Genomic DNA, 14,656 nt, shown 5'->3' with positions numbered 1-14,656 from the left:
ATCATTATCCCCACTGCTTCGTGTCGTGTGGTCCACTTGAGATTAGGATATTCCTCAATTTTATTTTAGCAAACTGAAACAAGCTGAAAAAGAGGATGGACGGTGTGGATATATAACAAATATATCAAGTTGGGCCCCACAGCGCCCAACACATCAACGCACCAAGGCCGGAGGTTTGGCAACCCATCTAATCTCCGTTCCCGTTAAATAACAGACTCTCGTTTTTTTCTCTACTGCTTTATCTGGGGCGTAACCAGGTGAGAAGCAACAAAAAGAACACATCTACCCTAGAAATGGAGGAGAAGCTCGTTGCTCGGCTCGAAGCGGCGGTTGCTCGGCTCGAAGCCTTTTCCGCTGGATCCAGGTCGTTGATCTCACCTGACGATGCGTCGGACACGCCTGTTGATCCGTCGATCGTTGCCTTCGATGATCTGGTGGAGAAATTCGTTGGTAGGGTTTCTGCAGCTGCCGGGAAGATCGGTGGAAAAGTCCAGGAGGTGACGAAGATCCTTGAAGAGGCGTTTTCCGTGCAGAAAGACCTGCTTGTCAAGGTCAAGCAATGTCAGGTCAGTTTTACATCCACTCGATTGTTTGATACCATGAAGGCTGTTGATTCCTTGAATTTTAGCTTTCATGTGTTTGTTCTCAATCTGTATTTGTCTAGGAATTCTGAATTTTCTGTTTGATTTTCTGTATTGCCAATGTTCATGGATGCATATTCATAGTTTTTGTTGAGATAATTGGATCTGGTGGAATTGGGTTAATCTAGATCAGGAATGTTTCGAGTCTGGCATTTAATATCGAAGCATCTGTTTCTAATTGATTTCGGTGTGGACTGTTGATTGTTGGATATTAAATGGATTTCGATTACCACTTGCTGTGATATCAATTGCAAATTACAGCAAGTGTTGAGTTCGTTTCAAATGGTATATGAACATGTTTACGTATCTTTTCCTTTCTTTTAATGAAATTTCGTTATCTTTCAAAACGAAAAAAAAAAAAGAAATGGTATATGAACAGTTAAACAGATCTTTTGTATTTTGGTAGATCTGAATGGTTTTTTGGATGTACTCTAGAATCTGAATGCCAGCATTCGTTTATCCTCCGATCTGCATACTGTGGATGTGGAGCCTTTTAACACATCCCTCAAAATGCAGGTGACAGGATGAGTTGAACTGTCCCGTCTTCGAAGTTCTCCAAAATGAGATGAAATGATATGGGTAGGAGCCAATAACATTGCCGTTTTGTGTGGCATATGGGCTATCCTGTCTACATTTTGGATTACATCAAACTGGCCCTAAGCTACTAAGAAATGGAAGAAGTGATTAGTTAACCCAATCTACCTTCCGATCCTTGAGAAGGAGACCTGAGGCTGGATCTGCTACAAAGCTTTGTAGATTAGTTAACCCAATCTACCTTCCGATCCTTAATTTACGGGTGCGATTAAACCACGTAGGCAAGTAGCTACTCAGGTTGAATTCGAGTGCAAGCACACTCCCCAAAACCCCTGGATTTATTTGAAGCTATGGTTGCATATGACAATCGATATGCAGGCATTCCAAAATTGTACACATGGCATATGTTAAGTGAATGTAAACCTTCTAAATGACTGACCCAATCATCTATAAATCACAATCCCAATACCAGATTGTTTGAACAATCCTAAACTATGATTTGTGAATACTTGTTTTTTGAAATAGGAATTTTGAATTATTTCATTTTAACTGTCCAACAAAAATGTCACCAATCCGATAATAATCATATGATCAAGTAATCTTAATTTTTCATCCATGATGCATTTAGGGGTCGTTTGGGAGCGTGAATTTGATATGCATTGACAATTGCCATGGAATTCATGTGAATTGGAATCACCAGTTGCATTTGGCATCCTGCATTCAGAATCCACTTAAATCCGGCAATCCAGTAATCAGATTTGGAATCACTAAATTGTGTTTGGCAGCCTGTATTTGAAAGAGAGAGTGAGAGAGATGACTTGCGAATCAATGGTAATTGAAATCCATGTGAAACAAAATCACATGGTTTTGCTGTGATTTCAAAAAAGTGCATGTGTATTTGATATGAATTGGATTCCAATTCAAATCAATTACACTCTTTCCAAACATCCCAATTCACACCGATTCACATACCCAAACGACTCCTTAAACAAGTACCCGTAGCTTAGACAGTTTAATAAATAATTTTTTCCAAGTATGTGATTTGTAAGTAATTGCTGAGTGCCTGCTTATGATCCATTACAATTTGACACAAGTACAAGAGTTTTTCTCTTTTCTTTTAAATATAGAGTTCTTCCTTTCAGTTTCCCTCTCATTTTCACTTCTAGGAGTTATTTGGTACTCTGGGTTCATATGACGCTTGATACACATGCACTTAGTGATTGCATAGTGACATGTCTTAAGTCAAAATTCAACCAGCTAAATTGTTGGATCCAATGTTTATAACTGATAGTCCAGAAATAAGTGGGACTGAGCATCCTAACCTTTGATTAGGGTGCACTTGTTCCTTGAAATAAGACCATTGGATAATTTTCATTTTTTAACTGCCCAATATGTGTCAAAATATTTTTTCCAAACAGTGATTCTGATAATATGGAGCATTCCCTATTCTCCCTATCAAATGAAATGGTTTTGATCTCAGCCATGTGTTCCATATGTACAGCAACAAAATGGTTCTACATATTCTGTTTCTTCGGCCGACACCTTATCATCTCCCTAATAAAATATAGCAAGGAGACTCACCTTCTGGCACCTGCCCCTGCATTTAATTACCCCTCCTCTACTTTCTGACTAGAATTATCTACACACTTGCTTTGTGCTGAGCTCTATGCAGCCCACAAGATTGACCCACTTGATGAGTAGACTCGCCACAGTGCCGTTGTATGCCATGTCAGGTTCGAGTTGGGTCAGGTTGCCTGAGCCCTCAACCCAAGCCCAACCCGACCAAATTTTTGGGTTGGGCAGGCCTGTCGGGCTCAGGTTGAGCTCGACCCAAGTTGCACCCCTAGTGCCCATGACTAGTTTGGCTTGGCCTATGACCACTTGCACATGCCAAATGTAAAAATAAGCTGGAAATTGTAAGCGATTTCAGTCTGAGTTAATGAAAAAAAAAAAAAAAAAAAAAGCAATTCCCATTCCAAGTAAATAACTAAATCATGGATCTAATCTCACCCATGTACATTTTGTGCATGACCCAAAAGGCCAAAACCTCATTTCAAGGGCTCTGGTGAGCTCTTCCAAGGGGCTTTTTGCTTATATCTCGCACATTCATATCATCAAACAATTGGAAAGAATTTACATTTAAGTGCCATCATTACTACATACATGTATAATATAATACGTAATATATACAATATAATATGTATAATGTATTAGAGATATATATGGGCATGGGCATGGCTGGTAGTAGCCCAAGGCCAGCCCAAAATTGTTTGGGCTTTTTTAACTTGACCCAAGCCCGTCCCATGGGCCCGAAAGGCATACCCAAATCTGGCCCAAAAACCTGCCCAACCCAAAAGCCCATGGGACAGCCAATCCTGGCCCATTAACAACCCTAACTGTATAGGCTTAAACAAGAGGAAACGCTAAATTAGGAAAGACCAAAATACCTCTAAAATTAGTTACAAGCTTATGGGCCTTATGTAAATGGGCCATAAGTTACTCAAATGGTATCGGAATCGCTTAATTTCAGGCTCATTTAGAAGCTAACCCGATAGGGTATTAAAAGGAACCAACTTCATGTCATTCTGACATCGTTTGGTTCCAAAAGGTAGCCCATTAGAAAGGTGATGAAAATACAAAGGAAAATTATTAATTAATTTGACTAAATCTAACCCTGAAATGACTTACAAATAATTTAACTCTATAAATTTAATGGCCCTTGATTGATCCAAAGGCCCAAAGTTCTAGATGACCGTTGATCTGGTCTAGAAATCAATCAAGACAATCTAAATGGTTGGATTTGTCAGATCTTTTTGATCAACCAGCTTGTGTGGTCATTTGGTTGCATCAGAATGGAATGCAAAAGAGGGTGTTTTAGCTGTTGAATATTTCAGTAAATTACATATTGTAACTCCTCCTTCAGAGAATTTGAGTTTGTATTTAGCTATCTAGTTCTCAGTTGTATGTTACAAACTGTATCTGTAATTACATTTCTCTTTTTACAAATTTTGATACATTATCGCAATCAATGCTGCAGAAACCCGAACTTGCAGGTTTGGCAGAATTTCTGAAGCCTCTAAATGAAGTGGTAATGAAAGCAAATGCATTGACGGAAGGAAGGCGTCCTGATTTCTTCAACCACTTGAAGACTTCTGCAGACAGCCTTGCAGCTTTATTTTGGATTGCCTACACAGGAAAAGATTGCGGTGAGCAAAATTTCTGGTTTGGTTTTCTAGACACGTTGATTTTCAATTGACAGCACCTTTTTTGGTTTTCTATTTACTTTCTTTTTGTCTTCTTCTTCAAGGGATGAGCCTTCCAATTGCACATGTGGAAGAAAGTTGGCAGATGGCTGAATTCTATAACAACAAGGTACGATCAACACAATCTCAATCGTAAATATTGGAATTGCGAACATTATTCAGGAAAAAATTGGTAATCCCACTAACAAGGACACTTACTTTTTGAAATCAAATAGGCAAAGTCAGGAATAGAAAATCAGTTTTATTCTCTGTTAATGAATCACCAAAGAAAACATTAAACTTGAGAGAGCATAAATCGTAATGTTCACCACTATTGATGATCAATTCCATCTTTATATGCTCCAATCAATCCAATAACCAGCAAGAAATTAAGAACTAACAACAAATAAAGATTAATATGTGGTATCACTCTGCAAAAGATCCTAAGGAATCACACTGAAGGGCATAGAAGAATCATTGTTCTTGCCTTTTGAATCCCATCATGGGAAACAAAAAAGACTGAAGCTATTAGTTCAAATTTCTCATTCTGTCTCTGGTAATCCATACTTACGACTTTATATAACCATATACAAATCCTACTTCAAATCACAAAGCCAATTTCAAAATCCTATCGGCTCAGACATACAATTATCCTAAAATATCTCAATTTGAAATAAAAATACATGTGGTTTGATGACCTGTGGTTTACATGTGGCATGCTGGCCATAGAAGTCATACATGATACACCAACTGTATGGGCTGTGTTACTCAACCGTACAATGTATTCCATCTATGTGGTTTGCATATCATCATCATCTAAGCCAATTAATTGGGGTAAGCTATATGAATCTTGTTCCACCATTCCACTCTATCGAGGGCCGTAACTTCTGTTAGACCATAGGTCATCAAATCTTTTCTTACTACAAGAATCCATGTCCTTGTGGGCCTTCCCCTTGCCCTTTTAGAGTCTTCGACTTGTAACTACTCACTCCTAACCGGCATGGTTCTTGTTCTCTGTTGCACTCATGACTGAACCATCTAAGTCTACTTCCCTCATCTTATCACCTATTGGTGCTACTCCTAAGTTCGCTCAAATGCATCCATTTTTTTTTTTAATTTTTTTTTTCACATGCACACACACCCCACACACTCACACTAGTGGAATTTCACCACCTATGGATACTCGAACCCTTGACCAGGAGTTAGAAATGCATCCATTTCTAACTCTATCATACCTCATCTTGCCACTTGTCCATCTCAACATCCTCATTTAAGCCACACTCATCCTATGAACAGGTTGTTTCTTAACTAGCCAACAGTTTGTCCCATAACGTATGGCTAGTCTTATAGCTATCTTATAAAATTTCCCTTCAGTTTGAATTGCACATGAGGGTCACATAAAACTCTGGAGGCACATCTCCATTTCTTCCATCCAGCTTGAATTCTATGGCTAGCATCCTTCTTAATCTCCCCACCCTCATGAATTATAGACCCAAGTTATCGAAAAGTGATTATTTTGGGAAGCTTCCTGGTCAACAATCTTAACTAATTCTTCGTTTACTTCTATTGTTACTAAAATTGCATTCCATGTACTCTGTTTTAGTCCGACTAATTTTAAATCCTTTATATTCTGAAGCACTCCTCCATAAATATAGCTTTGTGTTTACGTCGTTCCTTGTCTTATCAATTAAAACTATGTAATCTGCAAACAACATACACTATGGGATGTCTTCTTGCAAATGCCTCGTTAACCGAATGCGAAAAGGTATGGGCTCTGGTACAAGCCTATAGAAATTGGGAACCCACTTGACTCTCCACCAATGTTCCTGAAATTTGTCATCGCTCCCTTATACATATCCTTAATCATGTCAAAATATCCACTTTGAACTCTTTTCTTTCTCAACGCCCACTAGATTAACTTTCTACGAACCCTATCAAGTGCTTTCTCTAAGTCAATAAAGACCATCATTTCTCCTCCCTGTATATTTCTCCATCAATTGTCTTAGTAGGACAATAGCTTCGGTGTTGGACCTCCCAGGCATGAAACCAAACTAGCATCTTTTTGGTATTTAAGTCCGCATATAACATCTTTTTTATATATCTAGTCATCTGATTGACTTTTTGAGCCCCACAGGTCAAAAGGACCATTTTATTGTATATATGGTTGGATCAGTGCGCCCCATAGTCCAATTGCCCCGCAAATACTGACCTGATCTTTCTCAGACAGCAGTAGCGTCCACTATATAACCCTAATTGTTGATCCTTCCCAGAGTCTATAATCTGTACATATTTCAAGATATTCCGAGAGATGTTCTATGTTGTTCTGCATCCATGGCAGTGTGTTGGTTGCCTTTCATCATTGTGTCCAATATTGTTTGTAATACCATTTGATTTATCTGTGACTAACTCAAACAGTTGATTATCTAGTGGAACTATAATTTCACCTTTCGATTTCCATTAATTTTTATTTTTGTGTATGACCTATGCTAAGAACGTTAGTATAAACTTCTAAGATCACAGTGACGCAAGTAGATCTCCAGTCCCACATGTAGATCCCACTTGATCACATGTGGGTCCCACAATTTTTAAAATCGGTCTTGGGGGCATGTCGGCCAACCTAAAATTAGTACCGTACTGGGCATATCAGATGTGTTGGCCAAAAAATTTCGGGCTGATATACACACGCACGCACGCACAGAGAGAGAGAGAGAGAGAGAGAGAGAGAGAGAGAGAGAGAGAGAGAGATGTAGACTCCAGTCTTTGTGCATGCATGTGTGTGCATGCGCGCGTGTGTTTTAATAAGAAAGGATGTAGAGTCCAGTCTTTGTGTGTGCATGTGTGTGCGTGCACGCGTGTTTTAAACATGTGCTCGATGGTGTATCAGACCACTCATTGATAAGAATGTTTCTATCTGTTTTACTTGCTGAAGTTCAACCAAATAAGCTCTAATTGAACACAAATCAACATGATTTTGTGGGTAGGGGCCTTAGGACCCATTCACTGAAACAGAACAAAAAGAAGATAAAAGCGAGAGAAAAAAAAAATTTGTTGGATTACCCCCTACTAATTTTTCCCAAAATGGTAAATTCCACTTTGATTTTTTGAATCCCACCGAAATCTCTTCTTTGTAAAAAAAAATCCAAAAATATGCCAATATATAGTTTAAATTGAGTTTCTAAGCTTCCTCTGTGATTGAAATGAAGAAAGAAGTGAGAAATTTTGGAAACATTTTGAAAGGGGGCTTTTCTTGGCCATATCAGCTCATATCGATCATATCAACACAGCCCTTTCTTAATTGGACCAGCTCAACTCGTATCATGTAATGCAGATGGCTCCCATGCTTATGATATGGGTGTATTGTAACTGATTTTTAAAAACATGGTCACATGTGTGGGCTCTGCATGGCCGTGTGTAGGAAAGATAGCTCTGGTTAGTTTTTTTGTGCTTTAAATAAGGGCGCCAAGTAAATGCATTTTCGACTTTTCCTTTACCATTACAGTTTTCTTCTTGCTTTCATTCTTATAAAATGCTTTCTTTGGATGTTTGATTATCTTGACCTTTATGTGATGAAGATTGTTTTTAGAAGGAACTTATTTCCTCAGCATGTGAGCATGTGTTGCTTGATGGCATGTGTTGCCTTGAAAGTACTAGTGACAACTGACAAAAACTAATCAGTATACAAACAACAGTAAGGTTCAAAAGAAAGATACTTCTGTTTAACTGTGACCGGTTGCATAGACACGTGACCAACACTATTGGATGTGAGAAAATTTTAAAACTGGTGTATCCTTGTTACATAAGTTCATTGTCATCTAGTCTTGTCCCAGCTATTTGTTGTCAGCTTTATGAATTATGTTCTCGATCATTAAAAAAAACTAAAGATGCATGGTGTCCATTAATTCAGTTTAAATAAATTAAAGTGTGGAGTGCATGAATTTAGTAAGCAATGACCTTCCACATTTCAAATGCAGATTCTTGTAGAGTACAAAAATAAAGACCCAGATCATGTAGAGTGGGCAAAAGCTTTGAAGGAGCTTTATTTGCCTGGTTTGAGGGATTATGTTAAGAGTTTCCATCCTTTGGGTCCTGTATGGAATCCAACTGGCAGAACTACCATTTCTGCCACTACATCTGCACCATCAAAAACTCCTTCCTCAGGAGCCCCTGCCCCTCCACCTCCTCCACGTGCTTCTCTTCTCAGTGCTGATGTCGCACCATCACTCCCAAAGAAAGGGATGGCTGCTGTATTTCAGGAAATTAGTTCGGGCAAGCCTGTGACTTCTGGTAAGCCTTGCAAGGATTTCTATTGAGGATAGATATCAGCTCTTCATTTAGTTGGTAGACTGGATGTTTGTAATTTGAACCTTTCTTCACAGGTTTGAGAAAGGTTACAAATGACATGAAGACAAAGAACCGCTCTGATAGAAGTGGCGTTGTTAGTGGAAGTGAGAAAGAAGCCCGTACTGGTTCTCCTTCCTTCTCAAAAGCAGGTCCTCCAAAGTTGGAGCTTCAAATGGGTCGCAAGTGAGCATGCCTGAGATCATTGCTTTTGCAAAATCTGAAATTTGATTTTGTTTTCACCAAGGTTCAAAATATCATTCAGTCAGCCCGAGAACTGATAGGTATTGGTATGTATCAACTTATACACCCTACATATCAGACACATCAGCGTGAATTGGACCTACTTAGTGACATCACAAAAATGTACTGGTATCTTGTTGTTAAAAATCATCATCATGATGATAGCCTTGTCCTGGCTATTGGGTTTGGCTTTGCAAGTCATGTTTCACCAATCATAAAAGGACTGATACCTATTAGTCAATATTTTGGACCATGGTTTTCATGGAAAATTCTTCTTTTGAAAAGTAATTGAAAGTTAGATATTGATTTATGGGTACTTTCTTTCTTTCTTTTGCCTTTTCTTTTTGTGCAGATGGGTGGTTGAGAATCAAATTGGAAGGAAGAACTTGGTTATTGATGACTGTGATTCAAAACAGTCAGTTTATGTTTTTGGATGCAAAGATTCTGTTTTGCAAATCAAAGGTAATTTTCAGCCTTTCTTCTCACACATACGGTGTTCTCTTTTAGGTTTAACCTATTGCATTATTTTGTGCTTTGTAAGACCTGGATACCTAATTGAGGATGGCATATGCCCCCTCTGTTTCTAAAGAATAATTGAGGAGCTTGTACCTTTCTCATAATTTGCAGGGAAAGTGAACAACATAACAATTGATAAATGCTCCAAGATGGGAATTGTATTTTCGGTCAGTACAGAAGCATACCCTCACCTAGTAGCTTTCTTCTTCATATATGAAGTTGATAAGATTGTTATATAAATGGTGCAACAAATGATTTTGTTTTTTGGGTCTTGACTTTTGGCAAGCAGGACGTTGTGGCAGCTTGTGAGATTGTGAACTGCAATGGTGTTGAGGTGCAATGTCAGGTATCCTCCTTGTTTTTCTGTTTCTCTTACTCCTACTGCTTGGAAAGGCTGCATTTCATGGTTTGAGAGAGTATGAACCAGAATTTAAGATGAAACATTACACATTTATATCTCTCTCATCTTCCATTTGAGGCATTTTGTGTCAGAATCAGTAAGAGTTAGGTTGAGCGCTCTTTCTAGAAATGATGCTTATCTCCCATGGCTACTTTGCAGGGCTCAGCACCAACTATCTCAGTGGACAATACAGGAGGCTGCCAGCTGTATCTAAGCAAAGATTCCCTGGGGACATCAATAACGACTGCTAAATCAAGTGAAATTAATGTACTGGTACCTAGTGAAGGCCCTGATGGAGATTGGGTATGGATAAAGCTTTTTACTAATCTAAATTTTCAGTTGATGTGGTATTGTTCTGGTTTTCTTTTCTTACTCTTCTTAGAGAAGGCCTTGAAAGTACAATAGTTCTTCTTTTAACCAATATTCTTAAAACTAATAACTTCTCATATTTAAAAAAGAAAAACTTTGTGATTAACTAACTTCTTTCATGAATTATAATTAAAAATTGTATCTCCCTCCCTCCCTGATTAACTAACTTCTTTCATGAATTATAATTAAAAATTGTATCTCCCTCCCTCCCTGATTAACTAACTTCTTTCATTAATTATAATTAAAAATTGTATCTCCCTCCCTCCCTCCAAGCAAGTGAAGCAACACCCGCGCCTGTCCGCATGCACACGCAGATGCACACCCACACATGCACATATGCATATCATTTAATACTCTGTAGACCAGTTGTGTGGCCTTGCTTATAACTGTATGGTCATGGTTTGCTGCACTGTTTAATATACAAGCCCAAAAAATGACAAGCAGCTAGATTTAGAATCCTTAGCAACATCTGATTGGACAAGTGGGTCCCTCAGTCCAACCAGGTTCCATTTGAGATGGAAAATGTCACACATGGTCCATCTTGACCCTCCACATGTGTTGTGTGGTCCATCACGACCCTCCACTCACATGAGCGAACGTCCTGATTCCTGCTCCAGGTGATCTTCATGGTACTTGCGAAGTCATTGTCTTGGAGCTTTCTAGGTGATTTTTCCTGTTTCCTTCAATAGTGTGAAATGGCAGAATTGATGTGATTCCGTATGTGATAATCGGTATCCTCTGATATGTAAGATTTCTTTTTCATAAATTTTTTTTTTATACCTGAAGTCAATTAGGAGCATCTTCAAAAGTGAAATTTCTAGGTAGAATTTCTATTAGGAAACCATTTTCCTGACAAATACAAGATATTGGAGGGACACATAAGATAGGTGGAAAAATCTTAGGAAACTTTGGGTTCACTTTTCACTAAGGCTGTTTATTTTTTATTTTTAATATCTTAGCTGCTGATTAATGGAAGCCTTTCTGGAGTAGAGCCCTACATTCTTCCCTTTGAACTGAATTAGCATAAGCTTCCCATTGAACAGAATTTGCATAGCTCTCTGTTCTCCCACTGATCACATATCCCTTCTCTTCTCATTGAACAGAATTAACATGGCCTTGCATTCTTCCATTTGGATAGAATTAGTGATTAGAGTTTGCTTCTATCATCATGATTGTCCTTTAATACTCTCGAGGGTTCATTACCTCACAAGTATGTAGGTCCCAAAAATCACCTTTGATATGTGTGTTTTGAGTTGGGTCATAGTCTCCGTTGCAATCTCTACAAGAGCCAGCCCTCTAACACCCTGCTAATGACTATGTCTATAATCACCAAAAAAAAAAGGTTGCGTGTTAGCCATGGTGACATATGTAGAACATTATGCTCATTCCCTAGGTTTTAAAGTCAGTTCAAGAATCTTTGAAGGAACCACCTGGCAAAATGTCTCTGCCAATGGCTGAAACGGCAAACTGCCCTTTTAATAGCAGTGCCCTATACATGCTTTGGCTTGGGCTTTTTAATAAAGTTATGTTACTTTAAATAATAATAATAATAATAATAATAATAAGAATTAGCAGTGTCAGATAGAGGGCAGCAATGTTTTTGTGAGTGTGCTTGTTGTTTATCTATTTGCAGATCTGTTACAAATCTTGCCACTGACAGTCGGATGGGGTCTCAATCAGCCCACAATTTCAAATATCAGAGCTTATAGAACCATAATGGTGATAAATTTAATAAATAAATAATGATTAATTTGTGGGTATAGATCTTGCTTCTCATATACAGATAGCAAACCCAAGTTTGATTAGAGCATCGCACTTAAGCGAATATGTAGTATCAAGCATCACACTTGATATTAGCATGCCATCAGACCATGCATATTGAGCATCAGACAATAGGGTATTCAGCATTGCCCCTCATTTTTTTATTCCTTTTGTTTTTATTAATAAAATCTCAGTGGTTCCATCAACCTCCAAAGAAAGGAAGAAAAACAAAATCCTGCAAATGGTCTTCTAACTATCAGTAAAAAATAACCCTCTAAAAAGCGCACACTCAATTATCTTCTAGCTTGTTTGCTCCATTAATTTCTTTTGCAAATCCAGAGGTAGTTGGGTTCTAGTGCCCATCATGAAGCACATCAACTTTTGGCCTTTTGATCTTTGATCCTTTCATGTGGAGAGCAGCCTTAGGACTATCTATTCTCTTTCCACACATTAAAACAAGGAAGCTCGATTTGTTGCTAGGGATTCTGTGATGTTACTGAACTATGATCGGGAAACATTGCAGGGGGAGCATGCTTTACCGCAGCAGTATGTTCACGTATTCAAGGATGGCCAGTTTGTAACATCTCCTCTCGCGCACTCCGGCGGTTAGTAAAGGAGCAAGGAGGTTATGCAGTCTCTACTTTTGTCTTCTTATTTTGCATGTGAGGATCGAGAGATTTGGGTTTGAGCTTTTATAAATAGCCGAGGCTTTGTAATCTGTTTCCTTTTGTTTCTTTTATTCTTTTGGTTGATGCATCGAAGGGTTTTCAAAATAATTATCCTGTGCCGGTGTGGTGGTTTTTTTTTTTTTTTTGACAACATGGTTTTCCTTTGTTTCCCTAAGGTTTGTAGATTTGCTGGGTGTTTGTTGCCTGTTTTGTTATGGTGTATCTGTTCTTTTAGCTTGAATTAGATCAGTGGTTTGTGCAGCGGGGTTTAGATTCTGTACATAAACACGAGTCTTAAAGCAGGATTTTCTCTCGGTCAGTTCTTACCAAATAATCTTATCTAGCAGAGATGCTTGCTTTCACCGTCAACTCTGCTGCGACGGTGAATGGTCAACCTGATGGGCAAGCTGGCATGATTTGGACCTGTACTTCATGTAAACCCTGGCTACAGTGCTCTGTAGGTGGAAGCTGTGAAGCCCAGCGCACTGACCATGACACATCATTCCATTCATCAGTTTTGCCAGATTATGCAAGGAGGTGCTGAAAAATGAGGCGAATCCAAAACTCTTTAAGTGTGCCATGCCACGGGAAACAGTGGGGATTGAATGCCCACCACTGAAACTTTCGTGGAGAGAGAGAGAGAGATGCCTAATTGAATTAGGGGAGTAATTGACTTAGACCTGCCCTGGCATGTCAAAAATCCAGCCTGATTTAATCATGCGCGTCTCGGATCAGCCTTTAGGCCACCCTGAGTTTGGGTCAAACAACTGATTTGATTCTGAATGCATGATAAAGCTGGTCCTGCTGTGCCAGCACCTGATTCTCTGTGATTCATGGACTGGACTGGTGCTGCCCTCGGGTTCTTGGAATCGGATATGCTTAGCCTAGGCCTACCCGTTTGCAACCCTGGGGTCAGAATGAATGTGGGTTTGCGGTGAGCGAATATTGGGCTATAGCCTGTTGATTGTGCAATTAGGGCGTGTTTGGATTCATCTATAGTATTGTCTTGCATTGTACAACTGTACAGTCACGGTATGTCAGTCACTGTAGCATGGTACATGTTGAAATGACGGTCAACAACCATGGTTTTTGGTTACGAGTTATTAAGTCCATGTATACGTTGCGGATAACAGTGCCAACGTTTGGGAATTGAGTCGTGGTTCTGCTATTCTGCTATTGTACATGTATTACTATAGCATACGACAAATTGTTACAGCGAACGGATACGATACTCCCCTTGACACTATGGGCCCTCTGTGGGCCCCACCATCGAATGTGGGGGTTTCATTCATGCTGTCCATCTATCTTTACAGATCATTGTACGGCACTATACGGAAAAAAAGTCATATCCCAAGCTTAGGTGGATCACATTAAAGGAAACAGTTTTGACTCACTGTGGACCATTAAAAATACTTTCGGGGCCAAGTTTTGGATGAAGTTTTTTGTTTTTTCCCTTCATCTGGACCTGCATGACCTAATGATCACATTCAGATATGAAATAAATAGTTCAGTGGATCTTACGAGGATTTTAATGGGGGATATCCAATCACTATTGTTTTCATATCGTCTGGTCCACAGGAGATTTATATCCCTCTCATTTTTGACAGCAAGCAATAAAATGATCTGCAAAACATGGATGAACGAAATGGATGAAACGAATACACTATGGTGGGGCCCACAAAGGACCTACCAGTTGCCACGAGGTCAGTCGCAAGGTCATCTCGCCAATTCGATTTCATGGCAGCATCGAAAATCTGATAATCTGGAACCAGAGTGGGACCCACCGTCACAGTCAAACGTCACCGTACAATTACTGCATCAAACCGATCTTCAATATAAAACAAAGTTTATGGTCCATATGTACCCATGAATGGATTGGATGTTTCAGATCATGAGTATAGTTGGCCTCAGAAGGCTTTCAACTGTTGATTTCTAATTATTACC

General features: G+C 39.0%; 1 protein-coding gene across 1 annotated transcript; it reads left to right on the top strand.

Moving 5' to 3' along the window:
* Positions 1-231: 231 nt before the first annotated feature.
* LOC131229033 (cyclase-associated protein 1) lies at positions 232-12,973 on the top strand. The gene is made up of 10 exons (XM_058224890.1): positions 232-566; positions 4,213-4,381; positions 4,483-4,547; positions 8,389-8,701; positions 8,794-8,941; positions 9,351-9,460; positions 9,626-9,681; positions 9,804-9,860; positions 10,074-10,217; positions 12,568-12,973. Exons 1-10 carry the CDS (start codon positions 294-296, stop codon positions 12,652-12,654), a joined length of 1,422 nt encoding a protein of 473 aa, XP_058080873.1. The 5' UTR covers positions 232-293; the 3' UTR covers positions 12,655-12,973.
* The last annotated feature ends 1,683 nt before the right edge of the window (positions 12,974-14,656 follow it).

Source organism: Magnolia sinica, chromosome 16 (genome assembly GCF_029962835.1).
Source record: "Magnolia sinica isolate HGM2019 chromosome 16, MsV1, whole genome shotgun sequence".
Lineage (NCBI taxonomy): Eukaryota > Viridiplantae > Streptophyta > Magnoliopsida > Magnoliales > Magnoliaceae > Magnolia > Magnolia sinica.
This window is presented reverse-complemented; position numbering and strand designations above follow the sequence as displayed.

Coding starts and splice junctions, on each gene's coding strand:
- LOC131229033 (XM_058224890.1), top strand. CDS start 294: ATGGAGGAGAAGCTCGTTGCTCGGCTCGAAGCGGCGGTTGCTCGGCTC. Junction 9,682..9,803: donor AGATGGGAATTGTATTTTCG/GTCAGTACAGAA, acceptor TTTGGCAAGCAG/GACGTTGTGGCAGCTTGTGA. Junction 9,861..10,073: donor GTGTTGAGGTGCAATGTCAG/GTATCCTCCTTG, acceptor GCTACTTTGCAG/GGCTCAGCACCAACTATCTC.